Below are 25,028 nucleotides of genomic sequence, written 5' to 3' on the forward strand. Positions count from 1 at the left end.
GTCATAACTGTTTGGGTCATGTTCTTTATAATGTTATGACTAACAAATATGCTCCCATACACTAAACATGTTGTTGTGATTTTGTTCCATACTGTAAGAGTGAACCTTCAGAAATTCAGTACAGTGTCAGGTCAGGTCTCACTCTATTCATATTTTAGACACCAGTAAGTCAGTGTTCACATACAGAACCTTTTTTCACAAAGGAGCCTCCATTTACACTGTTTTAGGGCCCAATCCAACATCCACTAACGTCCAGTTGGCAACGAATCAGGCCACTAGTGAAGCTGCATGTGCACTGGGTTTTCCCCAACAGCTTCTGAACTCTTACCCTGTATGTGACTAGGTACTATCTGGGTAACAAAAGGGGACAAGAAGAGCCATCACAGAAGTGGTGGGGGTTAGGGAAGAAGAGGCATTATAAGAGTTACTTTTTTCCCCCCTACATGGGGCGCATAAAATGTATCAAAGTGTTTTGCAGATGTGAATGAGGAGGGTTAAGGCAATAGATCACTTCACTTCCCACTGAAATGCAGCCACAAATAAGGTGGAATAGCTGTCATCCTATATCAGTGATACTACTCAGTTTGTGTGGGGGAAAAATAGAAGCAGACAGGTTGAATGTCACACAATTGGAATTCTGACCAGAACACAAAGGCAAAAAAAGTTACTCTTAAACACACCAACTAGAAGCAGAGGCGTGGGGGGGGGGGGGGGGGTCTTTATAATCCATAAGAGAACTGGAGCAATTGTGATAATTAGGGAATATAAATTAAAGCATTTAAGAACCACTGCAATTTGTCAGAACAAATAACCCTCCTAGGTCTGGAGCGGTTCCGTTTTTTGCACGACCGATACGTACAGTATAATGCAGGTGCCTTGTGCTCTCCCATCTCTCAGATCCCTAAATTTCAGAGCTATTGCTCTGTATTAGGTCCAAGTGACTATCATTTTGCAAAGTCAGACAGTGGCAGTGCAGCAGGGGACTACTAAAGAAGAAGCAAGACACCAAGGTCTCCCGTTGAAATAGGTTAAAAATAGCCCACTAGTAACAGGTAGCTTTTAAAGTAGCAGCTGCTCTGAGGTTTCTGTGACCGCCAGTCTGCCGAAAGAGTCACCTCTACATCGTACAAGGCTGCGCTAATCACCGCTCTCTATAGTAATGGAAGCAAGACACCTTAGTGAAAGGTTTATTACGAACAGAAGTAACTCAAAGTTTTGTGACCGCAGCTGTGGAGGAATTGGCTTAATCCCACTGTTGAAGCAGCACTGAACAGCAGTCTCCAATTTGACATTTACTCAGTATCTTTCACCCTGAAGGATCCTGAAGTATTTTACAGGCTACATAGACAGGAAAAACTTCACCTACCACTGAAATGCAGACCTCAGAGCCTGAACATGGCAGCTGTTTAAACAGCATTACAATTGAGGACAGGAAGTAAACCTCACTAACCAAAAGACTGAAAGGTAAATGCCATTTTAGTGACTGTCCAGAAAGTAACAGGGTTCTGGGGCCTTTTAGTGATGTCTGGTTTTCAACTGAAGTCTGTGTTTTCAGATGCAGAATTTTAATGGGAATGTTCTAATCTAGCAGTGGGCAAAAGAGTTTGAACAGCTCATCTTCCAGAACTCAACCACATCTTGATAACAGAAAACACATCTAAGCAAGATTTCGTTTTCAAACACTCAACCTTAAAATATCGTTTCACTTCATATCATGCTGTGCTCTCACTCTGCCAGTGGAACAAATTATGCCACTTGGCAACAAGATGACTTGCCAGTCAGCCAGCTCAGAAATGCACCTTTCCAACACCTTGAAGTGTACATGCTGAGAACTGCTTCCAACCACGTGAGCTTTCAGAACGAAGAACTGATACATGACCACAGTTCCCTGTTAAAAGGAAGTCCGAGTTTAACTCATCAGCCTTTTTAAATTCAGCATACAAGTTCTTGCTGTAGCATTAGGCAATAATATGAAAGTTAAAGCTCGAAATTAACTTCACATCTTAGGGACCTGAGTTCTATTATTCAAGCATCTTTACCTCATTTTGCTAAAGGTGGACACCTGACACATACACGTGTTTCAAAGGATGGGTAGAGCCTGAAGTCTGAATGTTCTATCAAAGGGAGAAAAATGTTAACAAATTCCAATTCCCAGGTTCCTAAATTGTCAATGCAGTTGCCTTGGTAGCACTTCTGGCCAGAGCTGTAGCAAATCATGCTATTTAAAAAGAACCACAAGACTTCCATTTCCCGACTTCTCTAACAGGTTTGCTGCTGGCTCTTGTGTTCTGATTCCCTAAAAGTACAGCATGTCTTTCTTCACATATTCCAAAGCACTGGCTGCCTTCTGACTGCCCGCTAGCTGTTCTAAGTGAAAAAACTTCTGTAGCTAGGTCAGCCATGTCAGAAGGGCAGAACCCCTGAGTTGTCCAGGGACAGCAGCCAGCAGCCTGCAATTTTGCAGAGAAAAAGTACAGGAAAGTTTATCTCTAGAAAACGTTAAGCCTGGTTTTTTTGATAGCCAACTGTCATTGTATGGCATTCTTCCCATCCGTAAGAACAGCACCATAAAACAAATTCGTATTTTTAATACAACTAGCACATTACAAATCATTGTATTTGGTTAAAAATTACTTAATACCCTCAGCATACTTTTCTAATACACAAACTATAGCAGGTTACAGAATAAGTATTTTGAAAGTTTCCAAATCCATAGTTACATGAGACTCAATCCTTACATTCACAACACCATCTATGAGCAAAGGCCAGAACTTAGCCCTACTGATGTCAATAAGAGTTCTGTCATTGATCTCAGTGACACCAGGACTTCACCCTTTGGTAAACAGGTAGCAGACCAAGACTAGTCTTCTAAAACCACCAGTTTCTAACACACAAATAAATAAATGGAAGTCTTAAAGTTAAATGTCTGCAGTTCCTTTTTAAATGGATGCACAGAATTCTCACTGAAGAGTGCACATCTCATAGTTTGTATACTTTCAATTGGCACAGTGCACATGTTTAGAAATAGGTAAGAGCTACTAGCCCATACAGACTTTTAAAAAGAATTTTAAGTAGCAACTGCACTTTATGGAGATGTTGTCAAAGTAAGAGTTACTTCCACAGTTGTTACCTGTATTATCACCAGCACCTTACATTATTGCAACTTAAGACTTTAAGAGCCTATAAAAGAAATCTACAAAAGCAAGGAAATTTGGATTTCAGGATGAAAATCCTGGTGTGACAATCCATCCTTAACTCACCGCGTCGATATTGTAGGGGTCTCCAAACAGCAAACTGTATGCGCTCCATCTCGTCTGAAAAATCTAGGCACAATGGGGGTTGAGTTAAGGACAGAGTGTCAGACCTGATATTTAGCCTTTAAGAGAATCTATTTAAGCTTCAAAAATTTACCTTTTAGAGGACGTTAAAAACACATTCCACATCCCTGGAGCATGATACACATTTACACCGTTATTTCCTTGCTATATTGTTTGGGTCACTGAAGAGCCAAATTTGTTTTTTGTTGTATTTTTAAAATAAAATTTGTCTTTTTAGATTACAGTCATCCTCCAAGGATGCTACAGAAGGTAAATTCTGAGGCCTAAACAGATTGACCGTGTTACCCCTTTAAAAATGTGGTTAGATCAATTACTTTCCCTCCCCCACTAACCACACTCTGCATCTGCAATGCCCCTTAGTTTTTTAAAATGCCAGTTATGGTTTCTTTAAAAGAAAAAACCCTTATTTTAGTAGTGCAATTTGAGAGGATATATTTGCAGTTCTCAGATCCCATCTTCACTTTCTGGCTTAAGTGGTCCGAGGGCCACTGTTCTGCAAATCTCTGCCCTACAGTCCCAGGCACAGTGTTGGGATACTATCATGGGGAAGCGATTTCTTTTCCTCAGTCTCCATCAGAAGGGGACAGGGAGAGTTTCTGCTGTTGAAGGAAGCAGTGGTACATCCAAGCTGCCAACTGAGGAGAAAGCACCAATGGTGCTGACAAACGAAAGCGAGGAAGAGCAAGTTCAGTGCAAGAGGCACAAGGCCCTTATGCTAAAAGGTACCTTTACTACCATGAGATTAGGGCCCTACCAAGTTCAGTCATGAAAAGCGTGTCATGTACTGTGAAATCTGGTCTCCCCCCATTGAAATCTGGTCTGTGTGCTTTTACCCTATACTATACAGATTTCACAGGGAGACCAGCGTTTCTCAGATTGGGGGGTGCTGACCCAATAGGGAGTTGCAGGGAGGTCACAAGGTTATTTTAAGGGGGGTTTGCAGTATTGCCACCCATACTTCTTGGCAGACAGAGAGCAGCAGCTGTTGGCCAAATGCCCTGCCCTGAAGGCAGGGCCCTACCAGCAGCAGCATAGAAGTGAGGGTGGCAATACCACATCATGCCATCCTTATTTCTGCGCTGCTGCTGGCATCAGCTCTGCCTTCAGAACTGGGCTCCCAGCCAGTAGTCGCAGCCCTCCAGCTGCCCCGCTCTGAAGGCAGGGCTGTCGCCAACAGCAGCACAGAAGTAAGGGTAGCAGTACCGCAACCACCCCTACAATAACTTTGTGACCTCCCCACAACTACTTTTTGGGTCAGAATCCTTACAATTACAATTACCTGACATTTCAGATTTTAATAGCTGAAATCATGAAATTTACGATTTTTAAAACCCTATGTCTGTGAAATTTACCAAAATGGACTGTGAATTTGGTAGGGCCCTACATGAGATGAATGATAGCATCAAAAGCCAGTTCACTATTCCAATAACATCTTCCCTTTTCATGGATTCCTCTTATTGATCTGAAGATCCATCATTGATAACTGTTCCCCACCCCAAAAATGAGACTCTTATCAAGGTTTAGGAGGACAGTTAACCTACCTATGATAGTGTCCCAGCTACTATGGGACACTATCAACCCCGATTTCTGTTCTAGTGGCAACAGAGGAAGAGATACATCTCCTCTCAGATGCTGTTTCAACTGTGAAGCAAAGCCAGGGCTTGAAAATATGGTTTCAAAATTACACAAAATAAGACAGGCTCTTAAAAAAAGAAAAGCCCACACCAGAGTGGTGTTTCTGATGTGCCTTTATAACTAGAGTGATTGAGAGGGTTATGATAGCAACTTTGAATTTCACTGCTTTTCTGAGAGAGTTAAATCTTTAGGGGTCACTCCTGCTCACCTTACTCTCACAAGCCATCCCAGTGAATTCAACTGGGACTGCTCACATGAGTAAGGCTAGCAGGAGCTGGTCTCTAATCTTACCATTAGGAGTGTTCAATACCATGCAAATTAGGAGTGGGGAAAGTCAGAACTCTGATCTCAAAAGCATTGATACATATATTCATATTAGAACCATAACCCTGTTATGGTAACAGAGCAACACAGAAGCACAACTGTACTCTTACCAACTTTACTGTCCATAGAATCAAGTGCACTAGGCCCTTCGACAGAAACACCAGCTCCTGTCAGTTTAAATCTATTACGCTAACTTAACGGTGTTACACTAAAAATGTCTAAACAACACTTTTGACATCAAAATAGAAGATCCAAAACAGAGATACATATTTCATAATGCTAAAAAAATCACCATCATCAAAAGAATGATACAGGACCTAAAAAGGAGATTTGAAACTGCCATCAAATGCCTTTATTTTTAGGAAATGGTGTCAAACCTTAGCCAGCTCTCTCTTGACAAAGACCAAAAAGCAAATCAAGCTAGGAGCTCAAAGTATCACATTAGCAATGAATACCTTCAAAAATTAATCAAGCCCACCATCTTCTGAAATAAAATACTAAAAGTACATTGTGGCTACAAGTCTGGAGCGGATTTTGCTCTAACATTAAGTGCCTGGATGTAACTGAGTCTAGATATAACACCACAATCCTAGTCACTAAAACCCTACAGAAGGAACTGAGAAGATCTGTTGATTACTTGTGAATATACATTTGTTTTCTAACGAACGCTTGGGTCTGGGTCTCTCAAGCTTGCAATTTTAACATGCAAAGCCATTTTGTTTTAAGACCCACACACGTACTTAGCATTATTTTTGTCCAAAGAAATAGAATAAAGAACAAAATGCAAAAAATGCAACCTGTGGTAAATAAGCTAGTATTTCATGAATGGCAGAATATCACAAAACTTCGTTTGCATCCTAAACCGTCCTTTAATAAATATACACCATGAAGGCAATATGAAATCTATTCTTTTGAGCTATATCCCTGTCTTCAAGGATTCTTTATTACTGTTTGTGTGACCAGGGTTGATTCTGCCATTCCATGGGGAATTATCAGTTTCACTAAGATCTACCATGTGAAATATGATGTGCCCTTATAACTTTTGTTCAATAATTTACGAGAAATGGTATGTAAAGACTGGTGCAGAATTTAAAAACGTAAGCACATCCAGTCATGTAGTTTCAGCAACATGTGGGTCCTGCATTAGTGAACAGTGTATTGAGAGAAGGTTTTGCTGGATAGATAAGTAGTTTTTGTCACAACAGAAGCACTCCATGTTTATAAACTAACAGTTCTTTTAATTTTAAGCAAAGATTTTGCACTTTAAATTTAACCTCTGGAACCTCACAAAAGAGTGCTGCTTAAGATTTAAGTGTAATGACTGATAAGGAAAGATAATTTTTAAAAAAGCTTCTTACACTTCAACATTTTTCTGTTGCAGACCAGAGGTCTTCTTGCCTGGAGCAGCACCTCTCATCTTGCCCTCTGCATATTGTTCCCTTTAAAAACAAATTCAGCAATAAGAGTTTACTGTAAGAGAAGCTATTATCTTTTCTAAAAGGTAACAGTCCATAGAGAATTTGTAGTGAATGGGTTTAAAGAGAACAGACACTGAGAAAGCTCCTTCATGACAGGGGGGAGAATCCAACTACTGACAAGATTGAACTTCATTATAGTTCTGACCAACCATTTTTACCTACACATGGACACCCAACTCTTCCCCACTCCTCCCAATATTCAGAATTGTGAGAAAGAAATACATGGGAGCTGCTTCAGAAAGATACCTACTAGAAATATTTGTATTCTAAGAGGTCACTTTTTTCCAGAATAAAAAAGCATTCATATGGATCAATTCATGTAGAGCCATCTTATAAAAAATTAGTCTTCAATAAGAGGACATTACTATTTTACAAGATATTTTAGGTGACTATTACATATATATATATATATATATATATATATATATATATATATATATATATATATATATATATATATATATACACACACACACACAGTTTTATTTTCTGAGATATCACAAAGCAGTCTCCTTCATTTAAACCTATTTTACCCTTTTCCTTGCAACTTAAAATTCACATACTTCAGATTTTGATTAAAAGCTATAGGGAAGTCAAGGAGTAGCGATCCATTTGGCTGAAAGATTATGAAGATAAGGACAGGTTCACGTTAGAAGTCTGAAGACAGGCACAAAAAACAAAAAAAGGGAAAGACAATATGACTACCGCATTCCTTCAAATCTAAAAAACCCATCTACTCCCCTGGAGATTTATTTCTTGGGCTGAAGCGCTGTAAAAAGGAAATCATGGTAAGTCAAATCAGTCTATCAAAAATACTTACTGATTGGCCTTTTGAAGTTCTTTCTGTTTCTGCAGATTCGTGTCCACGTATTTGAGCACTCTGCTTTCTGGAACCCATTCATCCCAGCTGAAAAATTAAACCACCATTCAAAAACACTACATAATTAGATTCTGTTCCCAATAATCAATTAAAGACTTCACAGGATTTGAGACTGAACTTTTGCTTCTGTGGTAAGTCATGAACTGGCACAATTGGAAGTGTAAGTTACCAGATAAAATACATTCCCACTGATTGAAGCTCTAACCATTTCTCTAGGACAAAGTGAAATTCAGTCTTTCCTGCAGAGATTGCCAATTGTGAAAGACTCCAAATCTTAAAATTTCTTTAATTTTTTTTTTTTAGTCCAGTTTTTTTAAAAAGGGCTACACTTACTATAACATGGGAAATCTGCAGCCATAACTAATTTATGCAGCAAGATAAATTTACTGTATCTTTTCCAACATATTTTATAGGTGAACAAATTCAGCAATAAGATCTTACTGTAAAAAGAAGAGCTCTGATTTCTCTCTGTAAAGGAAACCAAGATGGCATGAACATTTGAAAAATCTGAAGTAAATGATTTAATATAAACGTATGTTGGAGAAATTGCCATTGTAAGCAAGCAAATTCCACTTTGATAAAGTGCAGATAATCTTTCAGCAATTTGACAAAGGATTTTAAAATTAAAAGCACATTAAAAATGGCCATGTGAAATTATGTACACATTTTTCAAAATATATCAAGTTGTATGTTTATTTATATAAATGTGTATGTAATATACAGAGCTTTGTAAATTAGAGTTTCTCAACCATTCATTTCATGGTGAAGTAATGATCTCATTGCAAAAGTTGTCAAGCTTAGAATGTCAATATGGTAAAAACAAGTTCACTATAAGTCTTCAAGATTCTTAAGGTAAGTTTAGTGTGCAAGTATTACAGAAAACAAAAATAAAATACATCCAACTGTACATATATTAGAGGCTATATATTTAGGATGAGGCCTTGGTGAAGTATTTAAGCCACTTGATCTTTGCTCCCAAAGTTTATATTGTTGCCAGAAACCCTCAATAGAAGAAAACTGTACAACTGCGTGAGAATGTATTATGCTATATGACGTGAAAAGTACTTCCTACCAAGGCTTGCAGAAAACACTGGAAGCCAAGCAGTTTAAAACTCATGTATTATAGAGAACCATAGCTTAATTATAAAGTCATAAATTAAAAAGCCATACAGTCCCAGTTGTCTAGATGTTGCAGCAATGCCACTTTTAATGTAGATAATTGGAAGCTTGGAAAAGCAAGAAAATAATCAAAGGCAAACAGTTAGTGCAAGTGGAGAAAGACAAGAAAAAGTCATTTGACACAGCCAATGACACCCACCACTACCGATTAAATAGAAAAGAATGGATTTTAACTGATCCCAAAGAGTCAGCATGAACTTAGCAGCAGGCACAAGTGTTCAAGTTCCAACTTGTTACACAAGTGTTCACATGAGGACACTCCTTTGGCTGTTCACTGCTTTGGGGGAAACATTTTTTGAAGATACCAGATACCAAAACATGAAGTTTAACTTGGACCTCGCTACATGCTGACAAAAAAACAAACAATTCAGCCTCGTGTGTCCACAGTGCCTTTTTCAGAGTATATGGCAGCAATGTTCACATGAACCAAAACGACTCTGAAAACTGCGGTCTCTGAAGGAGACCGGGAATATGAAATGCTGCAAATTCTATCAGCTGCTAAGGAAAAAAGTATTTACTGCTCCTACACTCAGTGTTAGACCAAAGAATATAGTTAAACTTGAACTGAGCAATAAAACTGAGGGCAGTCTAGTAATATACTCCTTTTGAAAATAAGAACACTTCGCAACCTGCAAGCGCCATGTGGATGCTGCATCACGATTGTTTACAGAAAGCTGGTGACCAAGAATAGGAACAACTTGTAATCAAAACATTTCATCAATGATGTTGTTCTCAATCCTTATTGATCACCCAAAAAACTCACAAGAAATATACTTGCAATTCCAAAAGCAAGATGCTCACACAGACTTTTTAATCTTTGGAGACATGAAAGAGAAGTTTTAGTTCCTGAGAGGAAGAGAGAAAATTCTAAAATCTCATCATTTTTACAGAAAGGAAAACCTTGTAACCAGCTTTACTACCACCTTCCATCACCCCTGACCTCAAGCAAGTTTCTACCCAACAGGCAGATGGTGCAGTAGAGACTGAAAACCTCACCTATCAGAACTTAGGGCACACACCCTCTCATCTATTCTGAGAGCAGCCTTCCCCATCGTGCCACTAATCCTACTCCCTTTTACATCACCTGTAGTATTTGATTACATAAACAGAACAGATGTGTCTGACTGGAGAAAGTACTGCTCCACTGTTCAACAAGCAGGGATTGTCCCATATCCCAGTATACAACAAAAAGTTTGTTGTATCCTATATCTTCAAACCTAGAAAACATTGAAAGAGTTCTCCAAATGGGTAGGCTGTGCACTGGACTGCTGCGATAAGGCAATCTAGTAGCACTTTGAGCTAGTTTGACTATCCAACTGATGCACCAAAGGAAATGTTGCTCAAATAATTGTTTGTTTTTAAAGGCACATTAGCTTTATATTCCTCCAGGCTTTAAATGGTTAGGCTTTGCTGCAGTACATTGACTTAAACCCAAGTTAATTTCTGAGCTAGTGAAACATCTTCAATTGACTTATGCTTGGGAGTGTCAGCCCATTCAGTTAACACCATCTTGGGCAGTCAATAAAGGAAAATTAAGTCTTGTTTTCAGAGACTTCTTACTTACTTTTTATTCCAACCACTGTAATGTATAAAGTATTTCACTTGTTTGTCCTTTATGGCAACCTTTACACACTGAAATAAAGAAGAAAGTTGGGTTAGCAATATGATTTGGGGGAAAAAAAAAAAAAAAAAATCTTTGGAAGACTGATTAAAAGCTTTCAGTCTAAATACAAAGATTGCCATGCAAGCCACTGAAGTATTTGGCAGCAATGTCACTACAGACTAGAAATTTTCCAGCAAACGATACACACAAAATATTTAACTGAAATACAAAACCTATAATAATGTATCAGAAGGGCTATATAAGCAGAACAACTAACTGATACTCAGCTACCCAGAGGTTTTTTGAAAGGCTTAATAACTTCTATTAGGAGGAGAGCAAGAGAACATGCTGCTGAACAGAAGACACAAGGAGCCGATCACTTTAGTCTCTTCAGTACTCTCCAGATGGCTAACCAGAAGTCATGTTTACATAGTGAATGACTCAAGGCTTGTCTCACTACCACACTGCGGGTGTCTATTAAGCAGGTCTAGTGAAGACTCACTAAATCAACAGCAGAGTGCTCTCAGGTTGACTCTGGTACTCCAGCTCCCCAAGAAGAGTAAGGGAAGTCGACTGGAGAGCATCTCCCATCGATGCAGTGCAGTGAAAACACCACGGTAAGTCGACCTAAGCTATGTCAATTCCAGCTATGTTATTCATGTAGCTGGAGTAGCTTAACTTAGGTCGACTTACCCCAGTAGTGAAGGCAAGTCCTCAGTATCATTGTTCGCATGCATACCCCTATCTCAGAGTTAATTACAGGAGAGGACTTCACAAAAGTAAAGAAATATTTTGGATTTCTGCAGCCACATAGCAAGCTCTACATTCAGCAGTAACTGTTTGCAGGCTGAAAAATTTCTGAAGGATAAAGCTTAGCTTGATCTCACTATACTAGACTAAGGTAGACTAAGGTAACCTAAAACATTCCAAGCCCTGAATATCTAATCAAGGTGAAGATAAACTGTTGTTGTTACACACTTTAGCTAAGTTAGAGTATACAATAAGAGTAAAACATAGGTAATGAGTATAAAGAGTAAAACAAAATAAGTTGCTCCACCAGACTACAATACTATTCGTAGATTCATAGAATAAGGCCAGAAGGGGCCATTAGAGCATCAATTCTGACCTCCTGTGCATCACTGGCCATTACATTTCACTCACTTACTCCTGTATTAAACCCAGTAACTTGTGTTTAGCTAAAGTATATCCTTCCAGAAAGGCATCCAGTCTTGATTTGAAGACATCAAGAGAGAGAATCCACCACTTCCCTTGTTCCAACAGTAAATCACCACCATTAAAAAAAAATTGTCCCCTACTTCCAATTTGAATTTGTCTGGCTTCAGCTTCCAGCCACTAGTTCTGCCTTTCTCCATTATATTAGAAAGGCCTTTAGTACCCAGTGTTTCCTCCCCATGAAGGTACTGATGCACTAGTCAAATGCTCTCTCCATCTTCTTTCTGATAAGCTAATCAGATTGAGCTCTTTAAGTCTCTCACTGTAAGACATTCTCAAATCACTTTGGTGGTTCTTTTCTACTCCCCCTCTCCAATTTGTCAACATCCTTTAAAAATGCTGACACTAGAACTATTCTAGTATCAGCCTCACCAATAGGATATACAAAGGTCAAAATCACCTCCCTCCTCCACACTCCAAGTACCTCATTATCCCTGTGTCATATCACATCACACTAGGTTAGGGTGTTAATTGCTTGGTCACTAGGATCCCTAAATTGTTTTCAGAGACACTGCTTTCCAGGATACTATTCCCCCATTTGGCTGGTACGGCCTGCAATCCTTGCTCCTAAACATGACCTTGCATTTGGCTGTGTTAAAACACACTGTTTGAATGGGTCCAGGTAACCAAGAGATCCTGAACACTCTGTACAACTGCCCTGCCTTCATCATTTACCACTCCACCAATCTTTAGCTACATCCAGACTGAGAGCGAGTCTCCTGGTCCTACACACACTTTCCCTACCTCTGAGTGACCTATGAGAGCATTCCTAGCAGTGTAGCCGCAGTACCATGGGCAGCGATGACACAGCGTAGCTGTGCCGAGTCTGTAACCAGGAGTTTCAGGCAGGTTTGTACTTGGCACAGCTAAGTTATGCCTCTGCTGCTGCCCTGGCTACACTGCTGTTTAGACTCCTGCTAGCTCAAGGAGGGCTAGCGAGAGCATGTGGGCACAACCAAGAGAATCACACCCCCGCCTCACAGGGTAGTGGTAGATTTTGTGTCATCTACAGATTTTATCAGCAGTGATTTTATATTTACTTCCAGATCATTGATGAAAAAGATATTAAATAGCGTTGGACCTAGCATCAGTCCCTGCAGAACCCCTTTAAAACACCTCCATTTGATGATTCCCCAGTGACAACTACTTCGAGAGCTGTCATTTAACCAGTTGTTAATCCATTTAACATGTGCTCTGTTGGTATTTTATAGTGCTTAATTTTTTTTAATTGAAGTGTTGTGTGGTACTAAGCCAAATGCCTTACAAAGGCAAAGTATATTACATCTGCACAGTTATCTTTATCAACCAAACCTGTGATCTTCTCAAAGAACGAAATCAGGTTTGTTTAACAAGACTGTTTTCCATGAAACCTCGCTGACTGGCATAATATTCCTAGCATTCAATGCTGTATTAACTGAATTGCATTTTGTCCAGGATTGATGACAGGCTAACCAGCCTACAGTTACCCAGGTCTACCAGCTTGCTCTTTTTTGCATAGTGGCACAACACACACACACTCCTAAAATTTTCCTAGTATTCCAAGATTTATTAAAATCAGTGGGCCAGAGATCTCCTCAGCCAACTCTTTTTGGACCCTTGAGTGCAAGTTATCCACACCTGCTGATTTAAAAACCAATCATTCATCCCTAAGAGTTTACAAACCACCTAAGTGAAGAACACAGATTAGAATGAAAAAGGCACGTGAAGTTCAAGTCAATCAGAAGGGCAAATTTTGTGGACCCCAGTATTTTCCTTACCAACTGATCCTTTTATGGAAACAGACTGCATTAGTCTCAATTATGGAGAAAAATCATTCCTTCTACACTCCCAGCTGTCTTATATAGGGAGATGGAAGAGCACAGAAGGATAAAATAGTAAACTAAAGGAACCGGGGGGCAGGGGAGGAGAGGAGAGGAAATCAAGGATACTACATACCATAGACTACAGACTGAATTCTCACTTAAGATGCAACTTCTTTGTGCCACTCAGGCAGCACAAAGGGGTCAGATACTGGCTCTACGTGGGCAGCAGGAATTACTCCGGCAGACAGTTCTTGCACCATCCACCTCACCTCCACCTAGGAGATGTATTGTGCAGCATGGGAGAGAAGAGATAAGCTGAACATACTCTGATGCGTGTGTGATGCACAAGAGATCACACAATAATGGCATAAGATGGAGCAGCCTACAAGCTGCTCCAACTCACAGAGGAGTCTGGACTGGTGGCAGCAGAGACTGGCCCTCATAACTAGGAAGCCATAATGATTTCTCTGGCCATCACCTCCCCTCTCCTGCATCAGGAAGAGCTCAGATAGAGGAGACAATCTGGACCCAGGTGCACACATTCAAAATGAGCCCATCTTCAAGTGCCGGGAGAAGGGAAGGAACAGACTAAATAAAATGCAACAGATTGCTATTAGAACAAACTTACTGCTTTAAGTTTTGCATCCACTGCATTATGTTAGTCTTTGTCAGCCCAAAATTTAAAGAAAAAGATTTAGTGTCTTAGCTGTAAGAGATACACTCTAAACAACAAACTGAAGTCTCACTGCTAGAGAGATACTCTTGAAAATGTTTACTACATTACAACGATCACTTCTAGATGGCATAAAGAAAATTTGGGACATTTGTAATCAGTCTCCCTTTACCTACTCCATTCCAATCAAGTCCTCCCTATAGTAATTTTTTCTTCCAATTAGCCTTTACGGATACTAAAAACTATTAAATTAGAGCATCAGTTTTCCTGGTAGGTCTAAGCATAAACTAAATATCTCAAGAAAACTTCTACAAAATTCCCCAGCCAACATGCCTACAGTTCCTTCTTGGTTGAAGAGGAAAACAGAGTTCTAGCCAGTATCAAATAGATCAGGGACAGAACTTTTAAATACTCAGATGATACTGCACAAAGGCATCAGGTAAAGACACAAACCAAATGGTTTAAAAAAAATGAATAAATGTAGCAAACTCAGACTCGCATATGAAGCACGTACATGTTCTTTTAGTAACAAAGCCTAATGCTTAGTTCCTGAGATTAACACATTCTCACTTCAATTTTTAGGAGGACACTGTCAATCAAGTTTGTTTTAAATTTAATCCAGCATCTATAGCCATCTCTCAGAGCGTTGAGAAATAAAATTGGTCTCAGTTCCAATTTTGTCTTGTCTAATGAACACGGACTTTGTTCAGCATCTGCATTCCTAACGAAGCTCAAATTAGCATAATAGTCATGCATCAGCATTAGGACCCAATCTCGTGATGTGCTAATGCCTCCCACAGAGAGATAGGCACCTCAACTCTCATTAAGATCAAGAGAAAGAGTGGACCTTTAGTGAGTATACCAGGATAGGTCTTTAGGATCACGGCCTGTAAAGCCATGCCACACTAGCGCTAAGCTACCATGGCATTACAAATGGTTGAACCTGCTGTAATGACTGGGTTTAGAAATTCACCCTAATTGTGAGCTCAACTGTGGGAAAGTGGATAAATGTTTACAAAGTGTTCCAGTCACATAGAACGATAAACATTGATGGGAAAAGGTACAAAAGGGAGAGACAGACTGAATTAGTCCAATCAAGGCAGCCTCCTGATCGAACTCCAGGACTGTGTTAAGCTCATGACTGGTAAACAAGAAAAGCGTGGGACCTAAAATTGGTGTCTGAAAATAAGCCTGTTGGGGGACAAAATAACAAAGGGATGAGTTATTCCACCCACCACTCTCTTTTGGGGCCCTTAAAAAAAAAACCCAGAGTTTTGGGGATAATTTGAGGACGAGTGCAACAATGGCTGACTGAAAGAAGGGAAGAAGCGAGCATCACCATTGTGGCTGCTACTCCCACAGGCTCCTGGGGCCCTGGAATCTACTGAGACATTGTTGGGCGTTCAGCATCCTGATGGCATCCTAACCAGCCCAGGCCAAAAGAGGGACCCAGAAGACATTGCCACCTCCACTGGCTCCAAGTGAATCTCAACCACCATGTAGTGCGTCAGACTTCATCTCTTCCTCCACCCCTTGTGTTCTTCTTTCCCCTTCTTAATCCTTCTCTTTCCTACCCCTCTTCTTCTGCCGTCTGTTCAATAAGAGTCTTGTTAGCCAGCAAAGACAGCATCTTTTGCAACACTACTGTAAGCCTGTAACCAAAAGACAGTAAATGCAGTGCCCGTACCAACCCATGCTGGTACAAACCTGCTAGGTCACAAGAGTGGCTGATAAAACCATGTCCTCTGTTTTGCCAGCAGTGAGGCTGAAAGTGAGATCAGGCACCAGAGAGAAGCTGCATTTTCTCTCGTGTGTTCTCCTCATCTTCTAGGAAGCAGGATCATACTTTAAACAACCACCATCTCAGCTCCAGCCCCTCTCAACTAATGTCTTCTCTTCCCCCCCCCCCAAAAGGACTGTTATTAGCATCTTTAACTCCATCTAGGACTGTCAAACAAGAGCAGTTTTCCTTCTAAAGGGAAAAGGAGCAATGGATGTTCAAATGAAAGCCTTAAGACTTTACATTTCAAATGTTTTAATTATTTTTCCTTCTTTTTCTGTATCTTCAATAAAAGATAAAAGATTTTTAATGGTGTTTGCGTCATGGTACTAAGCAGGCTGAGGTCTCTGTAAACCAAATCCCAAACTTTGTTTAACCCTGTTTAACGTTGGACAGGGACAGGATCATATTAACACTTTTGGCTTTTCACGCCCATTGATTCCATCTCAATATAACAGACCCGTCCACATGCCATTACTACCTCTGCAGGAACTATTTTAGTGCATTTGACATGGTTCCTGAATCCTATCTGAATGGAATGCATAAGACAGAATGGGCTTTGACTACTTCTGTAGATCTAGTACATATTGAGGAGAATTGGTTACTCACCCATATCCACCCCTAAAAAAAGGGTAGAAAACATTTGGAATTGGAGTAATCTCACTGCATGAAACATGTTGTAGTCCTGCTCTGCCTTAGAATACCCTTTTAAAACCTCTCCCACTACACCTCATTTTGTCCTAATACAAGACAGAGCTTTTTTGGTTTTATTGTTATTCATTCTCCCTTGACGCAATTAGGTGTCATTTTGTCTCCACCTACACAGATTTACAAGCAACCTTAGAGCCTAAAAAATTTTTTTTAGAAACTGATCTGACTAGAAATACGGTACGGGGATAGAGGGAGCTTCAGTAACCTGAGACAATTCAGTATTTTATTTAACAACTGAAAAATTAAAGTATTAAGAGATGACATTCATGATGAATGGGAGGCCAAACTGGAAGCCAAACCAACTTCCAGTTTCTTATTTTGTAATATATGAATACATACACATGCTCCTTAGAATCCGAGAGCATATTTAGAAATAGCAGAATTCTAATAGGAGCCTACATGATATATATTCCATTTCACATTTGGTGAAATCTTTTCATGTTTTTACACACACGCCTAGGTCCATTCACAGTGTCTGTAATACTGCTTCAAATTCCCACTTACTACCTCCATTACACCTTTATCTTGCAAGTTTTTAATTTGAATATCAATATCCAACAAATGTATGTGCTTTACAGTTTGTAAAACTGCAGGTTTTTTGTTGTTTTTTTTTTTACAAAAAGCAAAGTAATTTAATATTTTCTTTTCATCGGTTCTCTCCTCAGTTTAGCTTGAATTCTTGACTCAATCCAATCTAGTGCTTAGCCAATAGGCTACTTAATCCATTCAATTCTTGTGTTCTTTATGTAAATGTTATTTTTTGCCGTCATCTGAAAAAATGAAAATCCAGACATACCTTTGCTTCATAAAGGAGAGGTCCATGAAAACACAGCACTCGTTCACCTGGAAAAATTTGCAAATAGCCATCTGATTAGTCATATTGATGAACAATACTGCATACAAAGACATGCATTTTACAAAAAAAACACAGGAAACCAAACGCCATTAAGAGTGCTGTGCCAAGAGACTGTCCAGTGGCAGCATATTACCTACACACTGTCAAGCTAGAAAGCAATCCAAAGGTGGTCATAACTTCAAAAAGCACCTGCTTATAAAATGGAAGATGAGTGGAGGGTTAGCTCAAGGCTCTCTGCACCACCAAGCCCCATGCTGGGGATGTGCAAACAGGTTGCTTGCTGAGCAGCCTCACAGGGGTGCCTGTGTATCCCCTGTGCTCTGCAAGAAGGACTTCTGTGCAACCCCTGCACAGGCTGGCACTGAAGTCCACACTGTATGGAATACTTTGGGCTGCCCCAGATATCTGTTGATGCAGATACATAATGGATGCAAATGGCACAGAGCCCTCTCTCTATTCTAGCCCACAGCCTGGGGCAACAGCTGTGAGGGAGTGGCACAGCAGCCCTATACCCAGGTTCTGAGCTGGATTTTACCTGCCTAGCCTCTCTGCATTCTAACTGGATAGAGTTCTATTACGCTGGCTTTACATGAGTGCACTGAATTTCAACCTGAATGTACAAGCAGTAAATAGCACAGCAGAAACAGGTCAGTCTTGTTGCAACAGAGTTAAATTCTTTTAGAGGGCTCGGTTTCATTTTGTTTTGAGAAAGGGAACATGATTCTCTCTTTTCAAGCCAACCTACTGTCTCATTTTAAAATTATGGTGCAAAAGCAGCCTAGTATTTAAATAAGAGTTTTCCTTTTCCTGGAGGAAACTCAGCACCTGACATTTCTATTGCAAAAAACAAACTAAAGAAAACCAGATATAATGACATCAAGTTCTCCCCCTCTCCAAAGGAGCCAAAAAAAGAGTATATCTGAACGAGGGCACGGGGAAGAAGAGGCTGTTTCGCTTTTGAACATATTGTTTTTACAATCAGGATTTCAGCTGCCATAAGATCCCTATTGTGCAGTTGTTTACAAAGTGGAAGTCTAATTTATTTAACATAAGATCTCAGAGGGCAGATGTTTCCTCCTGTACAGTACTCCCTTGTAATAAAGGTCACACCCTTCACATTGGTGACCAGTTCTGCATACCAAAATAATTAAGCTGTACCAATAACTTACAGGGTTACAGTCCACTACTGAGTACCCCACATTCCCTGCCTTTTGCAAGGCGGCCATTTCTAGCTTTGTCTGTCATTCCTCATTCTATGCCTACAGAGTAAGCTGAGTTTTAATAATCCTTTAACTGCACCAAATATTTAGTGGTAAATCACTTTTCCAATTAATACTTTATTCCCAGATTCAATATAGTGGTACAATAAAACAGATTTGGAGAGTTCACTGTAAATGCTAATCAGCAGGATTTCATGCTCACAGTGGGTCAGAAAAAAGATACACTTACAAGAGAGCAAATTCAAGATAACAACTTTGTACAGAAACTGTTTTAAGAAAAAAATCCGTATGAAAGTGGCTTGCCAAGACTGGTTTGACATTTTTAGACACCAGCTTAAAAAATATTTTGCACAGAGGAAGTACCCACTTTGAAGTCTATTGTGTATTTTTATTAAAATGTGTTTTCCAGTATAAATATTTAATCTTAAAACCAGTTACTCAGCATGCAAAACAGCTATTTAAAAATTATGACCATACTATTTCACCTCTATTTTGCACGGTTTGTTAACACTACTGGAAAACAAGCCTTGTTTACTTGTTCTTAAAAATGAAGATTTTGCCTGTGTTTAAGAGGCGTTAGGCTCTTTACATAAATAAGAGACCAAGAACATTCTGTGGCACTATGGCTGCAAGACACCCAGTACGGAGAAATCAGAAAGGCTGACAAACCTTCTCCCCCACCACCACACTTCACACTCAAACATTAGGAAGAAATTTACCACAGTCTTCCCTAACACTAACTTAGATCAAAATAATTCCAAATCTATATAGTATATACACACAAAACAAGGTGCACTACAGTGAGACCCCACCTTTATTTATTCAGTTCTCATTAAAAAAACAAAACCAAACCCATTTTTTGGCCAGGCATGCTTTATCAATGTTCTTGAATGCCAAACTATGCCAAGTGGTTTCGTTGCTTAGTAATGCTGCTCCTAGTTTCTAAGCTAGAGCTGGTCAGTCCATGCTGCTGTCCCGAGCCTGCAAGTTCTTCTGCCCACATGGCACAATCTTGGCTTCCATTGGGCTCCAGGTAAGCCCCCCCCTCCCAAAAACCACACAAAAAACCACACCTTGCAGGATTGGGGCTTAAATGCTTAATGCTGCATTAATTTCACATGTGGAAGGTCTCATGTAGTCCATGGGATTCTAATATATACATTAACGACCTGATCCAACACCAAGTGAAGTCTTTCCATTGACTTCAATGGGGTTTCAATAAATTACCAGTTGCTGGTTCAAGATCCAGAATGGACAAGATATAATGCAAAAGACAACTTTGCAAGATAAGTCTGCTTTTTAAAAATAAGTAAATAAATACTACTAAATCCAGGGGAAATTTTTAAAGATCACTTGGTGTCAGCTTTTCTGAAGCTAAAATAAAAATGTGGCATATTATATACTACACCAGAAATTCACATCAGCACTTATGATACTTCTCTTTCCTATATGAATACATCTTAATCTGTGCATTTAAAAAAACCACCAATCTTTCAAATTGCATATTTAAATATCAAGAAAATCTCTCATTTTCTTAAATCGTAGTGAATCCATTCTAAAAAGCTAAAAGAGAACTCTCCCCTCTCGCCATCCCCACCAGGATTCCTTCTACAGATAAACTAGAGCAGGGGTTCTCAAATTTCATTGCACTGCGACCGCCTGACAACAAAAATTACTACACAAGCCCAGGAGGGAGGACCAAACCCTGAGCCCACCCAAGCCCCACAGGGGGCCAAAGGGATTTCAGCCCTGGACAGGTGTCCTGTAACCTGAGCCTTGGGCTTCAGCCCCAGGCCCCAGCAAGTCTAAGCCAGCCTTGGTGACCCCATTAAAACAGGGTCACAACCCACAGTTTGAGAACCACTGAACTAGATAAAGGATATATTTGAGTAAGCCACCAACCCTAAAAGGGACACTCAATGCAAAAAAGCATACCTAGTAAACTGGTAATATACCTGGTTTCAGAGTAGCAGCCGTGTTAGTCTGTATTCACAAAAAGAAAAGGAGTACTTGTGGCACCTTAGAGACTAACCAATTTATTTCAGTTAGTCTCTAAGGTGCCACAAGTACTTCTTTTCTTTTTGGTAATATACCTGTTTATCAATTTCTTAGATTACAAGTGAAAATATTTTTTTTTACATCAAATCTGTCACTATTTATGTTCTGTTTACTAACAGGCCATCCTCAACACAGAGTTAAGATCAGTTCAGTTAATTTAATTTTAGATTCCTAGTGCTGTAATGTTTGGCATTTAGGCACCACAGGGAAAAGTTTGTTAAAGTAAATGTTTTCAGTTGACTTTATTTCCTTTTGGGTTGTGAACATGTTTATTTTGATCTCAGGCCTCCTAAAAATGAAGTTTTATAAAATTTAATTTGAGCCAAATTTAAGTTGATGGTGCTCCTCAACTGTGAAATCATCTCACTTCCTTCTGTGAAGTTTCACTGAAGTAGTTATATAAGGTTTTGCACGCCATCCAATCTGATGTTAGTGGAATGATTATAACATAAATCCCACCACAGAGACAATGAAATTCCTGAGGTTTGCATAATTTCCATACTAGATACTGAAGTTTTCTATGGAGTGTTGATGAGGGATTAAACACTTTTTTAGAGCCGAGGTGGGCAAACTGTGGCTCATGAGCCATATGCAGCTCTTCTATTGTTAAAGTGTGGCTCACAAGCCCCCCACCTTCTCTGCCTACTAGACTGGGAGTGGGGGAGCTCAGGACCTCTGTCTTGCAGTGGGAAGGTGGGGTAGGGGCTTCTGTCCAGCAGGGAGGCGGGGTCTTGGGGCTTCATCCCTGCAGGGCACACCTGCCAGGACTTGGGGCTTCAGCAGGAGTGGGGCTGAAGCCTCAAGCCCTGGCTCCCAGCAAGTGTGCCCCAGCTCTCAAAACTTCTGAAGATTGTTGTATGCTGTTCCTGTCGGCTTGTAGTCCATCTTTGTGTGGAATGTTGGTGTGGAGGGCTTCTACATTCATAGTGGCCAGGATGGTGTTTTCAGAAAGATCACTGATGGATTGTAGTTTCCTCAGGAAGTCAATGGTGTCTCGAAGATAGCTGGGAGTGCTGGTAGCGTAGGGCCTGAGGAGGGAGTCTACATAGCCAGACAATCCTGCTGTCAGGGTGCCAATGCCCGAGATGATGGGGCATCCAGGATTTCCAGGTTTATGGATCTTGGGTAAAAGAATACCCCAGGTCGGGTGTCTGTGCGGATTTGTTCTTGTGCTTTTTCAGGGAGTTTCTTGAGCAAATGCTGTAGTTTCTTTTGGTAACCCTCAGTGGGATCAGAGGGTAATAGCTTGTAGAAAGTGGTGATGGAGAGCTGCCTAGCAGCCTCTTGTTCATATTCCGACCTATTCATGATGATGACAGCACCTCCTTTGTCAGCCTTTTTGATTATGTCGTCAGGCTTGTTTCTGAGGCCGTGGATAGCATTGTGTTCTGCACGACTGAGGTTATGGGGCAAGTGATGCTGCTTTTCCACAATTTCAGCCCGTGCACGTCAGCAGAAGCACTCTATGTAGAAATCCAGTCTGTTGTTTCAACCTTCAGGAGGAGTCCACCCAGAATCCTCCTTTATGTAGTCTTGGTAGGAACGTCTGTGGGTTAGTATATTGTTCAGAGGTGTGTTGAAAATATTCCTTGAGTCGGAGATGTCGAAAATAGGATTCTAGGTCACCACAGAACTGTGTCCTGTTCGTGGGGGTGGAGGGGCAGAAGGAGAGGCCCCGAGATAGGACAGATTCATTCGAAAACCAGTTGGAGAACACTTCAATCTCTTTGGTCACTCGATTACAGACCTAAAAGTTGCAATTCTTCAACAAAAATACTTCAAAAACAGACTCCAACGAGAGACTGCTGAATTGGAATTAATTTGCAAACTGGATACAATTAACTTAGGCTTGAATAGAGACTGGGAGTGGATGGGTCATTACACAAAGTAAAACTATTTCCCCATGTTTATTCCCCCCCTCCTCCCTCCACTGTTCCTCAGACGTTCTTGTCAACTGCTGGAAATGGCCCACCTTGATTATCACTGCAAAAGGTTCCCCCCGCTCTCCTGCTGGTAATAGCTCACCTTAAGTGATCACTCTTGTTACAGTGTGTATGGTAACACCCATTGTTTCATGTTTTCTGTGCATATAAATCTCCCCACTTGTATTTTCCACTGAATGCATCCGATGAAGTGAGCTGTAGCTCACAAAAGCTTATGCTCAAATAAATTTGTTAGTCTCTAAGGTGCCACAAGTACTCCTTTTCTTTTTGCGAATACAGACTAACACGGCTGCTACTCTGAAACCTATATCATTATTGGTTTTTCCAAAGTTACTGTTATTAACTGGCCAGGTTATGTTTCTTTTGCAATAGCTCTAAGGATAGACTTCAGTGTTGTACAAAATTCATCTCCGAAGCCAACAAAGCTTAATATACCCCTACAGTTGTCATTTGTCTATTCTAAAACCACCACCTATTTTTAAACCAGATTTTATGGAGTAGGTTGAATCTTTCATGGAAATGTGTATGTCATGTTTCAGCCCAATGAGAATTAAGGCCTGGTCTACGCTACAGAGATAAGCTGCCATGCATCGAGCTATGTTGACCTAACTACGCAAGTGTCTACACTAAAATTTCGCTCCGACAACATAATTGTCCTGCTACACCGACTTAACTCCACCTCCATGAAAGGCATAGAGCCAATGTTGATATAGTTACATCAGTGCAATGTCAGTGTAGACACTGTGTTGCTTATATTGACCATTACTGGCTTTCAGAAGCCATCACACAATGCCCCACACTGACGGTACAATCAGTACAAGCGCTCCTGGTGAGGCTGCGCACCACTGACAGCGGCTGCACACTGACGTAAGTTAGGTTGACTTAATTTTGTAGTCTAGACATGCCCTAAACATTAAATTAAACTGGGGATCTGCTATGAACAGAGGCAACCATAGCTACAGCAGTGTTGCAAGTCACCACAATAATCAGCACACGGGATTTTACAATATCCTTAAGCCATACTTAAAAAAAAACATGTCATAAGGCAAGATTCAAGATCCCTAATTGGGCTATCTTATAAAAATATTTTAAGTAACAAAGTAAACATACTTCTCAACCTCAAGAAGGGAAAATCTTGACAGTCCTACTAAAAAAAAATCTTTCAATGGCTTAAATGCCCACCGATGTCCATGGGAGTGCTTTGATACACACCTATGAGAAAAACAAAAATCAAGCATATTTTGAGTAAAGGAAAAAGTCCAGTGTCTCATAGGTGAGCTGAGAGTGTTGAGAAGTATGAAAAAACCAAACAGCCATTTCCTAACCCTTTCTCTGATCCAGGGAGTATTAACATCCTAAAGGTCCTCTGTGTCCTCAGGTACCATAACATAATGGAGCCCAAATCTTGCCTAGCTAAAGGCCTCACTGAAGGACTGCCAAGGAGCTGCAAGGGCTCTGTAAAATGGAGGACACGTACTGCAGCTACCCCTCATTTTACTACAAAGGGGTAGCTGGAGGAGACTGCTTCCAGCAGGAAACCGTCCACCTTGAGCTAGGCTGCAAGGCCACTCAGATTCATCATCACCTGCCAGGATGGGTCATCTCCATGGGTTATAACTGGCCTTGGAGGCTGCATTTCAGCCCCACAGTCCACAAATCGCTAGTTTCAGATACACAGTGCATACAGAAAAGGAGGACTTGTGGCACCTTAGAGACTCACCGATTTATTTGAGCATAAGCTTTCGTGAGCTACAGCTCACTTCATTGGATGCATACTGAAGTGAGCTGTAGCTCACGAAAGCTTATGCTCAAATAGATCGGTGAGTCTCTAAGGTGCCACAAGTCCTCCTGTTCTTTTTGCGAATACAGACTAACACGGCTGCTCCTCTGAAACCTGTCACAGTGCACACAAGTGGTACAAAGCACAGAGCGACAGAGCGGCTTCCCCTACAACAACTGCAGCAGTTGGTTGGTTGATGGGCTGGGTTTTGTTTTGTTTTTTTAAGAGAACCATCATTTCCTTTTACCCCCCCACCCTGCAGCGTTAGAAAAAATAAACTGCAGCCAGAAGATTAAAAAGGGCCTTCCCCAGCCCAGACACGCCCCAGAGCTTTGTGAAATACTACAGCATGGATTGGCCACAGGATCAGCTCTGCTTGCCTCCCCATCCCCTAGACACTCCCATAGCCCAGCCGGCCCCTCCCTGCACCCCCTCCCCGCCCCCCCCCATAGCCCAGCCAGCCCCTCCCTGCACCCCCCTCCCCGCCCCCCCCCACAGCCCAGCCGGCCTCTCCCTGCACCCCCCTCCCCGCCCC

At 40.7% G+C, this 25,028-nt stretch overlaps 1 protein-coding gene across 3 annotated transcripts in view; it reads right to left on the reverse strand.

Moving 5' to 3' along the window:
* Nucleotides 1-25,028, reverse strand: part of MORF4L1 (mortality factor 4 like 1) — a 40,329-nt gene that overhangs the window by 14,415 nt on the left and 886 nt on the right. The window contains exons 2-7 of one of the 3 annotated variants that reach the window (XM_074966658.1): nt 17,433-17,479; nt 10,399-10,466; nt 8,097-8,123; nt 7,596-7,682; nt 6,656-6,736; nt 3,261-3,323 (exon numbers count right to left, since the gene is read on the reverse strand). In XM_074966658.1, the coding sequence (XP_074822759.1) occupies nt 3,261-3,323; nt 6,656-6,736; nt 7,596-7,682; nt 8,097-8,123; nt 10,399-10,466; nt 17,433-17,479 (373 nt within the window). The remainder of the gene's footprint in view (nt 1-3,260; nt 3,324-6,655; nt 6,737-7,595; nt 7,683-8,096; nt 8,124-10,398; nt 10,467-17,432; nt 17,480-25,028) is intronic. The other 2 variants (XM_074966659.1, XM_074966660.1) reach the window with 2 other exon arrangements.

Source organism: Natator depressus, chromosome 10, assembly GCF_965152275.1.
Source record: "Natator depressus isolate rNatDep1 chromosome 10, rNatDep2.hap1, whole genome shotgun sequence".
Taxonomy (NCBI): domain Eukaryota; kingdom Metazoa; phylum Chordata; order Testudines; family Cheloniidae; genus Natator; species Natator depressus.